At 40.7% G+C, this 16,073-nt stretch overlaps 1 protein-coding gene across 3 annotated transcripts in view; it reads left to right on the top strand.

Moving 5' to 3' along the window:
- The window catches only part of LOC147337895 (A disintegrin and metalloproteinase with thrombospondin motifs 2-like), a 150,319-nt gene that overhangs the window by 110,412 nt on the left and 23,834 nt on the right, over window positions 1-16,073 (top strand). For all 3 annotated transcript variants that reach the window (XM_086312596.1, XM_086312589.1, XM_086312606.1), the window contains 2 exons: window positions 838-1,043; window positions 15,767-15,850. In XM_086312596.1, the coding sequence (XP_086168722.1) occupies window positions 838-1,043; window positions 15,767-15,850 (290 nt within the window). The remainder of the gene's footprint in view (window positions 1-837; window positions 1,044-15,766; window positions 15,851-16,073) is intronic.

The raw sequence follows: 16,073 nt of genomic DNA, 5'->3' as shown, positions 1-16,073 counted from the left end.
AAATTGTATTTTTGGACCCTTTGTGACAAGCAGCCTGCTGCAAAAGAATTTAATTCAGTTTCTTAGTTTAACCTAAAAAAATGCTGGACATGACAGTTTAACGGGCATAAAATTGGATTTTTGGAGCAAAAAAAAGCAAACAAGTTAACCTGACTCAACTCAGGATGGTGTGCAGTGTGCCATTCAAAATTTTAAGGAAACTGGGCGAAGTGAAGAAGAGGTGGCAGGCATAAAAATCTATCTACAGCAGATGAAAAGTGTCTAAAAAATTTTTAGCAAAGACATTGCACAAGACCTGAGAGATCCATCTGGCTCTTCACCTTATCCAGCTGCTGTTCACTGAAGACTCATCAGAAATGTTCACAGTCTTGGGAAGGGAACATCTTGTCAAAATTGATGGAATTATAAAATACAAAAAAGGATGTGATTGGCAACTGCATCATTTTTCAGCATGACAATAATCCCAAATACACTGCCAACACAGTAAAAGCATAGCTGGATAGAAAAGCACACAATGGACCACTATCAGTCATGTATTGGCCTCCACAGAGCCTGAAGGTTGAAGACTTTAATACTACTTAAAAATCTTCAAGACAGCGTTTCTAAGCGAGTTCGGACTATGTTGAAGAATAAAGTGGTCTTTTCAAATACTGACTTTCAAGCTCACTAGAATTGTACAAACTCTAATATTGCTGTTTATGTTGAAACACTGAAAGTGCTATTGTAGGACTGGAGTAGAGGCTTCTTTAAAAGGCTGTAAGCAAAATCAGCCAAAAAGCAAACCATGATGTATGTTAGTTTTTCACAACACCGTATTGATGTGCCTTCTGTTTCTAGGCGCAGATCTTGGTGGCCTGATGGATCTGGAGTCTCTGTACCGTGGTGTGGAGCAGAGCATCAACCACACGCGAGCAGGGCGAATGCGCAGACAGACCTCTGACAGAGCCTACAACATCGAGGTGCTGCTGGGCGTAGACGACTCAGTGGTCCAGTTTCACGGGAAGGAGCATGTTCAAAAGTACCTTCTCACACTTATGAACATTGTAAGTCGATAGCTAACAAAGGGGTAAGCACACTAACAAAAGCAGACAGACAGAGGAGTGAATGAATATATGTCAGGTAAAATGATGCATGATTGAATTAGGCAAATCGGACATATTTCAAGCGTCACATTAATGTACACAGGTCATACAGAGATTTCCAGATGCCCCAAAATGAAATCATCAAATGGGGAAATTGTTTCATTTGAGCTGAATAGAAAGTAAGTCACACAGAGGTCAAAGAAAACGGGTAGCACACACCCACCGACTGAATGGGATTCAATTCCCTTCCTACATGTTCTCATCCAGCAATCAGCCGCGGGTAATCCTGTCTTCTCTATCTGAATATGATGAGATTTCATTTGTGCATGAGTGTGTGTGTGTAAGGTGAGCCCTCTCTGCTGAAGGAGCTCCTACATATCGTTTCATCAGGCTTTGTGTCATGTCATCACTCATTGTGAGTGTGTGTGTGCATAAGAGAGAAAAAGAAATAGAGAGAGAGAGATGCAAAAACAGCAGGTAGCATGCTTCAGGCCACAACAACACTTAGCATTTACACACCCAGGTGTTGTTACGTGTGTGTGTGTGTTTGTGTGCACATGTTTTTGTGTGTTGGTCCGACACTGAACACACTGCAGACTTTAATCTTTGCAAATGAAACCTGCGTTGAGCGTGCTGTTTGCATGCATTCGTAGATGTGCGTGCGTGCGCATCTGTTTTCTGTGTGCGCTCCTGTTTGCTTTTTGTTTTACCGCGACCCACCGCGCAAGGAACCAATCTCCGACTGTTATGCAGGTGCAACAAATCCTTCCACACCTCTTTGTCTAAGTTCAGCGCTTGAGAAAGAACAAGTGCCGCTGTGCTCTCTGCCTCCCCTTTTAGATATTTGTTAGACAATATAGGAGAAGGGAATGCGCAGCCCTGTCACAGCCCCCCTCTCATCTGTGGGGTAGAGAGAGAGAAACAGAGGGAGAAGGAGTATTTTAAACAGCGCATTCAGAATAAATTACTGACAGCCAGATAAACAGAAATAAATAAATAAGGTTTTGCCTCCCACGCGTGGCATCTGGGCGACTTTCTTCTTGAAAGTTTGCTTTGCTCACTTCAGGATGGGTGTGCTCTGTCTGATTCTCCCTCTCTCTTTCTTGCTTTCTCTATTTTTCCTTCCTCGCACTCTCCCAGGTTCCCAGCAGTGTTGCTCCTTGGTTTACTCCTCCCTGACTTGGGTAGTTTATGGCAAAAAATCCTCAATGGTGTGGGGGAAAAAAATCTCAGTATGATAGGAGTGAAAGCACGGGTTTATTGGAAGACATACTGGAGGTAAATTTATGATAAGCAGAGATATGTAGAGGATACTTCTTGCCAGAAATGCTAACTAATGGTAATTATAAGTAGGATTGGGAGTTATTGCATTAGTGTAGTGCTTAATACTGAGCAGTTAGTAAAAACAACTTGATGAGAGTTTTCATAAATTAATATTAGCTCCATATTGTCTTTATATTCGAGCTAAAACAGAGGCTGAAACTAAGAGCTGCTTTGAAACTATGCAAACCTCTACTTTCCTTAAACACGTGTTCGCTTTAAAACATTCAGTTCACCCAACAAAAGACATTTATTCACAACATCTGTTGTACAGCCACCTTTAAACGATAAGCAGCTCGCTTGTGTTTTAGTGCAAGAGGCTATTGTTTAAAATAACAGCGTTTTCTTTCTTTATTTTCTCTTAATTTTTTCTTTCTTTTTTCGTAGGAACTCATTTAAATTTTAGGCGATGGACTTCAAGTTCATAAAATCTGAATTGTTAGTTTTTAGTGTGAAGATACACTGCACGTTTCAGGAGACAATGCCCTGGTCATAAGAACAGGTGTCTTAACAACAAAACGGTCGTCAATTCGAGTCAAGCAGACCCTCTCATTCTTACAGATGCACAATCTAAAATGCTGGCAACACTGTGCCCAAGCATGAAACCTGAGTGCTTTCTCGACATCTCGGTATTAAATAATCGAGAATGCTATGCAAGAGTGCTTTTCTTCAGTTGAGGTTTTGCAAACATGTGACCTAACCATGTGCTGTTAACTTGTCTGCCATTTTGAAGGTTTGATGGCGATGGCAACAGTGTAGGGTCATGTGGCTAAAGCCTCAGTCACATACAGTGGGGCAAAAAAGTATTTAGTCAGCCACCGATTGTGCAAGTTCCCCCACCTAAAATGATGACAGAGGTCAGTAATTTGCACCAGAGGTACACTTCAACTGTGAGAGACAGAATGTGAAAAAAAAATCCATGAATCCACATGGTAGGATTTGTAAAGAACTTATTCGTAATCAGGGTGGAAAATAAGTATTTGGTCAATAACAAAAATACAACTCAATACTTTGTAACATAACCTTTGTTGGCAATAACAGAGGTCAAACGTTTACTATAGGTCTTTACCAGGTTTGCACACACAGTAGCTGGTATTTTGGCCCATTCCTCCATGCAGATCTTCTCGAGAGCAGTGATGTTTTGGGGCTGTCACCGAGCAACATGGACTTTCAACTCCCGCCACAGATTTTCTATGGGGTTGAGGTCTGGAGACTGGCTAGGCCACTCCAGGACTTTCAAATGCTTCTTACGGAGCCACTCCTTTGTTGCCCGGGCGGTGTGTTTTGGATCATTGTCATGTTGGAAGACCCAGCCTCGTTTCATCTTCAAAGTTCTCACTGATGGAAGGAGGTTTTGGCTCAAAATCTCACGATACATGGCCCCATTCATCCTGTCCTTAACACGGATCAGCCGTCCTGTCCCCTTGGCAGAAAAACAGCCCCATAGCATGATGTTTCCACCCCCATGCTTCACAGTAGGTATGGTGCTCTTGGGATGCAACTCAGTATTCTTCTTCCTCCAAACACGACGAGTTGAGTTTATACCAAAAAGTTCTACTTTGGTTTCATCTGACCACATGACATTCTCCCAATCCTCTGCTGTATCATCCATGTGCTCTCTGGCAAACTTCAGGCGGGCCTGGACATGCACTGACTTCAGCAGCGGAACACGTCTGGCACTGCGGGATTTGATTCCCTGCCGTTGTAGTGTGTTACTGATGGTGACCTTTGTTACTTTGGTCCCAGCTCTCTGCAGGTCATTCACCAGGTCCCCCCGTGTGGTTCTGGGATCTTTGCTCACCGTTCTCATGATCATTTTGACCCCACGGGATGAGATCTTGCGTGGACCCCCAGATCGAGGGAGATTATCAGTGGTCTTGTATGTCTTCCATTTTCTGATGATTGCTCCCACAGTTGATTTTTTCACACCAAGCTGCTTGCCTATTGTAGATTCACTCTTCCCAGTCTGGTGCAGGTCTACAATACTTTTCCTGGTGTCCTTCGAAAGCTCTTTGGTCTTGGCCATGGCGGAGTTTGGAGTCTGACTGTTTGAGGCTGTGGACAGGTGTCTTTTATACAGATGATGCGTTCAAACAGGTGTCATTCATACAGGTAACGAGTGGGGGACAGAAAAGCTTCTTACAGAAGACGTTACAGGTCTGTGAGAGCCAGAGATTTTCCTTGTTTGAGGTGACCAAATACTTATTTTCCACCCTGATTTACGAATAAATTCTTTACAAATCCTACCATGTGAATTCATGGATTTTTTTTTCACATTCTGTCTCTCACAGTTGAAGTGTACCTCTGGTGCAAATTACTGACCTCTGTCATCATTTTAAGTGGGGGGACTTGCACAATCGGTGGCTGACTAAATACTTTTTTGCCCCACTGTAGGCCTAGAGATTGGTCTGCAACCATCTGAAAACCACCAGTTGAGAGAGAAAAATGAGTATTCTATGACCGGTTGTGATTGCTGGAGGTTGATGGTCACTGGCAAAATGCTTGGTAAAGTCCCAGTCACGCAGGCCTACAGACCAGTTAGTGATCCAGTGGGAACGACCTGTTACCAGGTGGTATTCCCCAACTAGTTGCTAGTATATTGCTGCATTTGCAGTTTAAATGGAAGTGGTGGACAAACATTGGTGCAGCTGCTCTCTGACTTATAAAGAAACCCTGAAAAGTGCAACGCAAACCAGAAATGGAAGGCTTGCCTTCAAAATAAAAGTTGGGATTTTGGCTATATGTCAGGCAAACCTTCTCCATTTTCATTTGCAACCAATGGCTAGTAGTTATATTTGTGGGCTAGCAAGTATTTGCAGACAAACAGAAAGACCTACAGGGAACTGCAGCAGTCTGTTAGCAACCAAAGCAGTCAATAGGAGCAGCACGTTCTTTGCAACCAGTTTCAATCAACCACAGCCAACAATGTCCAAAAACCACTGTCAACCAGTCAGGGAATACATGTTTTACCCTCATCACATGAGAAACCTCAACGCAGATATCCAGTTTTGTGAGCAAGAGGGGGAGAGCAGTTGAGTTGCTCCTTTCACAAGAGTACGGGTTAAAACCGATCAAAACTGAAAAACTCAAGCACATCAAGCCTAGAACACTAATTTGAGTGCTGGTCAGCAAGAGGACAGTCACACACAAGCACAGTGGAAGGCAACCACGCCTAGTGTGAGCATGATCTCAAAGACCAATTTGTGGGATTCTGTGGCATCTGGCAGCAACTTAGCAAATACCCCTTACTCCCCCAAACCTTTCTGAGATCTTCTTTGACCCAGTGCTTGGTTTGTCTGTTTAAATGTATCATTTAAAGCTAAAAGAATAAACATTAACTTATAGTGGTTATACAGGACACTAATTAAAACAAAATTATGTATAGACTACTATACTGCAATATCAATTTCTACTGAGAGATCCTCCTAAATCTTACACATTCCTCAGTTAGGTAAAGGTTAAGCAACTAAAATTTTGAAACATCTATGAAATTCACCCAATCATTGCCGCCTAGAAAAACACACACATTACTTTTAAAAGTGTAACACAAGTATATGTTTTACCAGGACATTTGGATGGTTTTACAGATGCAATACAACTCTGTAAGAACTTGCAGCTGCTGGCTTACACTTTGGAAATGATTTCTTCTTATTACTGTATCAATCACTCGCAGATATCTAAAACCTGCTAGATGCTCGAATGCAATATAATGCTTCACATTTGTTGCCAGTACGGCTGATACTGACTTTTTTTGTTCATTTTGGATGGTATAAAAATATGAGATTCTGAAGCGATATGCTCATTAAAGCCTTCAAACGTTCATATAGACTTTTGCATGCATGTATGCGTGAATGAATACATGTATGATGGACATTAGACTATACTGCATAAAATATGTATGTGGGGTAATCAGGTTGTTAGCTTTTAACTGTTGCAAATCTGCAACGCCTGCCTTGAGAGGGTTAACACAAGGAAGGTTCTAGGTGTCCACAGACATGCCTGAGGGTTAACTGGTAATTCTAAATTGGTCTTACATGTGGAGTCTAGTCTCTCTGTGATAGTCTTGCACCCTTTTCATCCTCTATACATTAAAAAAATTACAAGAATGGATGAATAAATAGTTGAATGGATGGGTTATGGCCAAATGTTGAAAGCTGGGAACTGCTTTGCCTTTGTTATTTAGTAAAAGTATCAAGAGTCTGTTATTTGTTTGTATTTGTATCAAAACTATAGCTGAGGACCATTTTTTGTATCAACCCACCCATACATTGCTTTTTGTGGGACAAACAAAGTAGTGTAGTGAGGAATATTCAGTTCCAGAATAGGTCCAGGGAACAAGTGAGTGTAAAAGTAGGCAGATGGGGTAGAGGGCTCAGATAAGGACACTGAGGGTAACAATTGTAACAGTGAGGACGATGCACAGACAAGACTTAAATAGGGCATTGGACGTTAAACATTCCCAATACTGACTGCAGAACTACAGTATGAGGGTACACATGTCTGTGAAGGTTCTCAGTCATCCAGGTCATCGTAGTCTAAGGAGCTTGGAAAGAAGTCCAGACGCTTTTCTTTCCAAGCTCCATAGAGTACACATGGCTAGCTTCTCTAGCACAGACTGTGGTGTAGCTTTCACTCCAGTGCTTTGTTCGACAGTGCATATCATCAACCATGCAGCACTTCAAGTCTTCAAGGTAGTACATCCGCTAATCATAAATAATGACAGTCAGAGCGGTGAATCAATGAGCTTATTGCAATATTAAGCAATTACTTAATATCACAATGAATGTGTTGTGCTGTGGCACTGGTACGGTAATCTTCTTGCGGCAGTGGTGATACACTTTGTTGCCAACGGTGATTTGTCTATATGCCTTTTCCTCTCACCCATTAAGGGAGACCTTTGCAGAGGTGCTACAAAGTCTTAATTACACTCTCCAAAATAGTCTGCTAATGGAGGTGCGTATGTGTGTGTGTGTGTGTGCAAACATGCATGTGCATATATAATTTTGATGAGGCACGCTGATGCTGATGCGCGTTTCGTCTACAGTTTTATGCCTCCACTATGATAAAGATCCTGTCTATAAGAGCTGTCTGGAAAGTGGTGCAGATCTTTCACTTTTGTCTTTACCAAAGCTCCTAGAGGCAGTGAAAACTCATATTAATAGGTGGCAGGAAGAGCTGGGAAAGGAGATGTAGTCCAGGTAATAATAGACACCTTGTTAGCGAGAAGTGTCACAAATGTGTAAGGAGCATTGTGAGACTGAGAACTCAAATCCTGGGTTTCAGTTTTTAAATATTCCCATGTGTGTCGATGAAAAAAGATGTAGCGAAGCTGTCTAAAGCCTTATCTAATTTATGTAGCACTTCAGCCAAATTTTATTTGATGACTCAGTTCTGTCTCATCAGCAGCTGAGAATGTTTTTAAGGCATATTTCCAAAATGTATCTCTGTAAAATCGTACCGCCTAATAAATGAAATCCATTTTCCAAGATGAGCTTCTTTAAACACATGAAATTCGAGTACGAAGCACTGCAAAAATACTGGCTTAAATGTATTAAAGTCCTTATGAAGGCATTCGTAGTCTGTCATTGTAACACTAAATGCAGGTGTGAACCTGTGAATGAGGTGACAGCAGTTGAACAAACATGCAAGTTAGGGTTAGGGTTAAGTTTTGTTTTTGTTTTACATGAGTTGTTTGTACACATAAATAAAACTGGCCTATATTCCCAATTATGATGAGCACAAACAAACAAATCAACACAATTAATTTGAATTTGAAATATGTACTGCTGTAATTTTTGATGATTAAGTTTGGTCATGCCTTCACACTTATTCTTGTGCTCCTTTCATTTTAGTGTCATCTCTCGCTGCAGTAAATATGTGATAGTGATGACTTTGTGCATTGTTGACCTCTGAGCCTGTAGTAGTTAATACACAAGCTGTCTTGGATTTGCATGTATAGGCTTGGTTATAAGGAATGACACCTAGTGTGGCCCTTTCAGAATGTCAGAAGACAGCGAGCGGCACAGGGACCGTGCGTGTGAGTGGATAAGCGTATCTCGGCAAATATGTGGGAGTGTTTTGGATTACGGTCTGCTGTGCCATATCTGTCCTCCAGCCTTTACCATCTGTGAGATAAGTGTGTAAGAAGACACATAAAGCCAAAGTTGGCACCGAAAGGACACTACACTGCCCCTGTGCATGTGTGCATGCATGTCTCATTAGAGCATCAGGGTCGCCTGGAAGTCAACTTCCCCTAATTGGCATAACAGTTGTCAAGGAAACAGGCTGGAGATCAGGCCCAGGGAAAAGTGACCAAAGTGTTTATGTCCATCTTAAACAAACACAGCGCACAACCTGCAGAGTACATATGTCACCCCCAGGCATATGCTTCAACCTGCAAAGATAACAAGGGACTGACACATATATTCTCAAATGAGCAGAATTACGAGTAAGTAAACACACACAGGAAAACAGAAAGGAGGAAAGATGAAAACTGCAGTGGCACACATTTAGTCTCTCTGTGTCACCCTCTCTCTCACACAAACACACACACACACTCACACACCATCTGAGACTGGGTTAAGCAGAGACAACAACAAACCTGTGTAGTGTAACCGTACTCAAGGTCGCCCGAAGAGAACTTTTCCTCGTCTTCCCACTGTGTCCCACATTGCATTCTTTCCATCTATTCAGAATCCAGCAATAAATAGAGAGAGAATTTACTTACGCGTTAGTATTATTGAAATCGGATGCTATTTTGTACTTAAATTAGACCTTATACCATCATTACATTTGTCTGGTAGAACACATTTACAGCATACGATGCCTTGTTTTGAATTAAACAACGCATCACCTTATAATGGTGAGAGATTTAGCTCAAGTTGCTGTGCTGTTTTTCATATTGAAGCATGTTCTGTTCCTTCTGTTACTTACCTTTAGTCGTAATTCAGTATTTTCCCATATTGTCACTCTGGTTCCACTATTTCCTTGGCTGGGTACTAAGTCTAACACAGAGTAAATCATGGCGACTGGTTTAGCTGAAGGATAAATGTAATTATATCACGATAAACATCCTGAGATGTATCACTTTATTTTAAAGCCGGAAACTGAAGGGAATAATTCTGGAAATGCATATGGAAATGCTTGGAAATGCATCAAGATAATCTTACATAACCAAAGTAACTTTTAACAGTAACAGAATTGACTCACATAGTTTCAAAGTACAAGAACTGCTGCTTGCTAGCCATGTTTCCCACACACACGACATGCTAGTGATGCTAGCATAAGTCTATGGCATTTTATATTGTGGCTGTTAGCTTAATGGCTAGCTGATTTTTCTGTTACACAACTCCTAAAAATATACTGTCTCACTCACCACTGAGCACGTTCTGGACAACAAACAATACAGAACAATAGGGATGGGTATTGATAAGATTCTCACGATTCCGATTCCATTTTTGATTCTGTTTAACGATTCGATTCTTTATCGATTCTCTTATCGATTCTTATTTTTAAAAAAGGAGAACACTAATTAGCTTAGAACTTTGTTTTATATCTTCTCTTTGAACAAGAAAAAAAATTGTAAATGTAAAATAATAAAATAAATATTCTTCTGTAGCAATAACAAAGTATAACATAAATTATTCTGTAGCAATTACACAAGAATATCCAGTAATGTCCCTGCCTACAATTAAACACATTCACTTACTGAAAATTGGGGGCATCTGCTGTGGCAAATGGGTGCAAGCCTTTTACCACAAACTTGGCCTGAAAGGAGACGCTACCGGTAGACTGCAGCAAGAACTGCCATCATCTGAGCCAGCCAGGGAATCAAAAATGCCAAACAATTCTAAGGAATTGAAACAGTGGGAAAAAAGAACCGGATTTCGATACCCATCCCTACAGCACAATCACTTTTAGCCTCAACACATGTGCTCGACTCACACAAATGGCGCAGATATCTAAGAATGATGTTCAGCTTTGAAAAGCATGTTGGCTCACCTATGCTTGCTTGTTTTCAATGATCTGCAGAGCAATGCCCATTTTAAATATATTGTAATTTAATGTGAAATAGAGATAGATAGTTATACATGCATTTATTTCGTCAAGACTTTATTATTATTATTCATTGTATCTTTTCTTGAGCAAATCATCCCTGGATTGCTTACAACTGAACCCTAATGCTGCTATGAGGCTTATCACCAGGTCCCCTAAAAGTTCCATATAATACTCATTCTGTATTCCTTACTGCCATAAAGTTTAGGGTTCAATTTAAACTTTTGGTGATCAATTTCACATCCTTCCACAGTCAGGTGCTTCGATATATAGATAAGGTAATACATCAATACGTAACGTCTAGATCTCTGAGGTTTTCTGATCAGTCCTTGTTGGCTGTACCTAGATCTAGGTTTAAAACAAAAGGCGACTGTAAGATTCCGGCCATCAAGCTGACCTAAGATCTGTGGACACTTTTGATATCTTTAAAAAGAAACTTAAGATCCACTTGTGCAGACTAGCCTTTATTTAGTTCTATCATTTTATACCCTTTTAATTGTTGTATCTTGTTCAGTATTGAAAAGCAATTTGTGACTTTTGTTCTTGAAAACCTCTCTCTCTATATAAACCTTAGTTACTTATGTATTTTTGATGCTGTAACATGAACACAGTGGTGACTGCAGTGGGGCAGCAGTAGGGACTCATAGAAAAACAACACAGGTCATCTAATTCATGTATCTCTCAGTTAACCAAAAATGTTTATTTGAATTATTAGAACATCAAACATTAGTTTTTACTATTTTTCTAGCTGGGCTACACTCTGTTGGTGGTCTTGCTACTTTACTAGTGAAAGCCAATTTTTGCTGGTAGGTGAATTCACAAAATACACATCCAGCACTTTTAGTAGTGCTCAGTCCCCTATGATCAAATCACCAAGTATTACCTTCTTGTCTATAAGCAATGCTCTGTCTCCATTCCCACTTAAAGGTCAAACAAAAATTTGCAGTCAGTTTCTCAGATTAATTACAGCCTGCATTATTTTCACTTACCACCGATGCTTTCAACATGTGATTTTCTTCATGCAAAATACTTCTTGCACTGAAAGCTGCTGATGTTACCATAATAACATTTCCCTCCATTAGAAAGTTACTTCAGACTGCTGGCAGCTAACAGATGTCCCAGATGACATAAATGCAACAGTGAAAGCCAAACATGACTTTATTTTGAGGTTTCAGAACATGTTGTAAAGCTCTTACTGCTTTAGGTAGCAGACATGCTTGTGCTTTGACGTGATGAAGTAAATAAATTCCAGACAGTTTGTGGATAACAAGTTGCTAGTCAGACTTCAAGAATGAGGCCGCTGGATTTTTCCGAACAAGATGCTGGAATTTCCAACTTTACTCTCCATATGTAAAAAAAAAAAAAGAAAAAAGGAAAAGCATTAGCTCACTCATGGATTCTCCTTCTTTTTTTCCCTTAAAAAGATAAAAAAAATCTTCTCACACAACTCTACGTAAAAATCCTTTCCAAGCTTTTCCTCTTTTCTTCCCTTAAACCTTTGCTGCTTCTCCCCTCTACGCTCAGCTTCTGGTCTTCTTTCCGTCTGCCTCACTGTCTCTATTCATAGCATTCCTTAACTCTTTCACATAGCTTTCGCTCGCTGGATGTGTCTACAGTTTTGTTCCTAGTCTCTCTCTCTTTCCGTCTGTGTGTGTGTGTGTGTGTGTGTGTGTGTGTGTGTGTGTGTGTGTGTGTGTGTGTGTGTGTGTGTGTGCGTGCGTGCATTTGTGTGTGCGTGCATTTGTGTGTGTTTCTCCTTTTCCACAGCATGTCCATCAGCCATCTCATTATGGCTGTCTGTTTTTACATCCCTTTGCCTCATTAGGCACCACGCACAGCCAACTGAGGACAGCAGGTCTCAACTCCAGTGCCAATTTACCTCTCTCTCGGTGGCTTTGTGTATGTGTGTGTGTGAGAGAGAGAGACAGAAGAGAGCTTTCTGCATCTACTTTGCCACAGATTACCTTGTTTTCTTGTATTATGGCTCTTCCCATCCTTTGCATCTTTCTCATCTGTCGTCCATCCATGGTCATGGGATACTGAGTTCCCTAACCAGCCTCTACATGCTTTACCCATCCCTTCTAAATTTCGACTCACTCTCCTCTATCTTTTTGTTGAGCTCCTGTTATAAAAAGTCATATCTTTTTTAGTTATTTATTTATTTTGTTTGTTTCACTCTTTAGTTAATAAATATATCCTTTTTACAACTTTCTAATGAAGCACTTTTTATATCAGCTTTGTAATCTATAATTACCCATCCATCCGAGTGCGAGCTGGAGCCTATCCCATCTGTCACAGGGCAAGAGGCGGGATACACCCAGAGTCGTAGGTCTATTGTAGGCCCAACATAAAAAGACATAGACCCATTCATGGTCACATTCACACCATAGCCTAACATGCATGTCTTTGTGGGTGAAAGCTGGAGAGTCTGGAAAGAAACCACAGAGAAAGAGGGAGACTGTACAAACCCCAGAGTAGGTTTAAACTAAAACCCCTCTTGTTGTGTGCCATCATTGAGGACCACTATAACACTGTGCTGTCACATAATTGTCACTTGTAGCTTATGACTTGTAGGTCATAGGAGACTTCATAAATTAATTAAGACTGCATAAGAACATAAGCATGTGTAGCGGTTAAAAACAACAGATTTTAGGCGTTAATTCTCTTTCACTTACTTCTACTTTTCCAAAATATCTACAGGTCATCTAGATCAAAACCCTGTTATAAAGCAGAAGGTAAAAATACAGTGGCTTGCAAAAGTATTTGGTCCCCTTGAACTTTTCCACATTTTGTCACATTACAGCCACAAACATGAATCATTCTATTGGAATTCCACGTGAAAGACCAACACAAAGTGGTGTACACGTGAGAAGCGGAACAAAAACCATACATGATTTCAAACATTTTTTACAAATAAATAACTGCAAAGTGGGGTGTGCGTAATTATTCAGCCCCCTGAGTCAATACTTTGTAGAACCACCTTTTGCTGCAATTGGAATCATGGATGTTTTTCGTTCCACTTCTCACGTGTACACCACTTTGTGTTGGTCTTTCACGTGGAATTCCAATAAAATTGATTCATGTTTGTGGCTGTAATGTGACAAAATGTGGAAAAGTTCAGGGGGGCCGAATACTTTTGCAAGCCACTATATGCTCTTTGGAGGCACAAACCACTTTCCAAATGTAAGTAAAATGTAAATAACGCAGAACTGATGTCTGCAGCATGTTTAGAAAAATTGGGGCATGGGCAGCAAAATACCTGGTGGAACATCTCACAACTATTTAGCAACTTGATGGGTTAAAAGAGAGAGAGAGAGGCAGAGAGTCTTCCCATCCCAGAGAGGGAGAGTCTTGCAAATTAAGGATGATGAGGGCTTCACTGCTGTGTGAAACATGGCATTTATATGTAATTTTGCTTCTGTACACCACCACAGCAGACTTTAAAGTAAAACAGTCAAGATGTGATTAAAGTGTAGAGTGTAAAGTGTAGATTTCAGCATCTTGCTTATTTCAGCAAAATAGTGCTAAACCTCAATCTGTAGGCAGCATAATAGTACAACAGTCTGCCTTATGGTAAAATGGACCAAAAGAAAACTTAACTTTTATCAGTTCCTTGGTTTGACATAAACACTGCAGTGTAAAAAGTGCTACCTACCTCCTGGTAGACAGACTAATTTGAGAATCCTACATTGCCACGTGCCCAAGTTATCCCATGCACAACTTTACCTTCAAGTCAAGGTCACTGAGATTGGAACTTGTCCGAGATTTTTAGTAGATGCATCTATAATATCGATATAAAGCTCCCTACGTCATCCCGTTCTCGAGTTATCACGTTCACAAACGTAGGTGTAAGTGCTGCCCGTCTGCCCGGCAATGTATCAACAATACCCCATCAGCCTTTTACAGATGAAGGGTAAAAAAGCAGCAGTGGGACAGATCATTACTAATAATAGCATCCAAAACAGCTTCACATGAGTTCCAGTGAACATGGCTGTAGCTGGGAGAGAGCACCTTGAGGGACGCTTCCTGTGAAGATGCCATATTTCGAGATGTCGCTATAGAATAAAGTTTTCTGCCTTTGGGGAGCCAACCGACAGCCAGGTGGCCAGTGCAGCTGCGCATCTTAGCCGTTCGCAAGCAGCCTGAAGTGTATTGAAAGTGTAACAGGAAATAATTTTTATCCGAAATACGATTATTGCTCACTCTTACATCCTTTATTAGTTAGACTAGTGCAATCCTCGATTAAAGCATGCATGTTCTGAATGGACCAATCGTGGATTGCAGGTATGCATAGCTGTTTTTACACACAGCCTCCAGAAAACGGTGGAAGAATCAGGTTGGAAAATTCTCTGAAGTTGTTCTTTTTTTCACATGTAACACACAGTAGAAGCTCGCAGTCCACATTTAGTCTACATTCGCATTACTGGAAATACCCTGGGATAGGAGAGGAAGCCGTATAGAGCGAGCACAAGGCAGGGCACATGATGCCATCTCATTTGCTGTTATTTCACCACCTGTGCTATTCTCAGATGTGCAACATACAGTATGGATGTTGCACAAAGGAGTTAGGAAGTTATCCACTGTTTAATGTCTGATTTGTGTTTTCACATATAGCTTTGTTTTATAAAGACAAGTATTGGGCTTCAGGTCATGTGTACATAAATATGCATTACTGTTTTGAAAAGAAGGGAATCACCTGTGAGGAGACGCTCACTGAATGAAGATGTTTTATATTTTGCAAATGCAGTAATTCGAAGCATTTTTCTTATTACAAGTCTCATTCACCCATTCACATTGTGACAATCTGATGGATGTCCTCGGGGACACTTGGGGTACTGTGTCCAAGGATACTTTGGATACTGTTGCCCCAGGATAACTCGACATGCACATTAAAGAATTGAACTACCGACCTTCTAATTGGTGGACATCCCACTTGACCTTCTGTGTTAGTACCAAACTCATACAAATATAAGCTCACAGTTGGGAATCCAGCACAGCCGTAGGGATGCATTCACTGAACCGAGTGAGTGTATCCCAAAGCATCAACACCTTTAAAACTGTTGTGACTGTTCAGTGACACCCTGACAATTCTTACCAAGACAGCAAATAAGCATTTTGATGAAAATGTTAACTTGTTTGAAACTTTGAAAAATTGTTAAAATTTTCAACCGCAGACAAATTATTTTACAATCAACCAAGTTCTTTGTTACACCTCAGAGTTTGTTTAGGTTATATTAAAGTGTTCTATAAAGGGTTGATTTCTTCTACTGACGCTGTTTTTTCCCTTGTGTTTCGGTGTATGATTCCAGGTGAATGACATCTACCATGACAGTTCTTTAGGAGCAAAAATCAATGTGGTTCTGGTGCGGATTATCATGCTGGGCTACGGCAAGGTAAGACCTGAAACTACACGAGTTCTGCTGAAATACCAACTGGGATGCAGTTCCTGGAAAGTGAACGCCTCGTCTCTCTATTTTGCTACAGTCGCTTTAAGTACCTATAGAAAGCATGGCAAAGTCATACATACAGTGTCATAAACAAACACACAGACACACCCACATACTCATCAGCACACGCTGATGCCCAGAGCCTGTTATTCCAGTGGACTGAGCAAAA

This window comes from Aulonocara sp. 'chitande type north' Nkhata Bay, linkage group LG2, assembly GCF_057382095.1.
Source record: "Aulonocara sp. 'chitande type north' Nkhata Bay isolate Kocher_YH1m ecotype deep benthic linkage group LG2, A_spYH_male_GT1.1, whole genome shotgun sequence".
In the NCBI taxonomy this organism is placed as follows: domain Eukaryota; kingdom Metazoa; phylum Chordata; class Actinopteri; order Cichliformes; family Cichlidae; genus Aulonocara; species Aulonocara sp. 'chitande type north' Nkhata Bay.
This window is presented reverse-complemented; position numbering and strand designations above follow the sequence as displayed.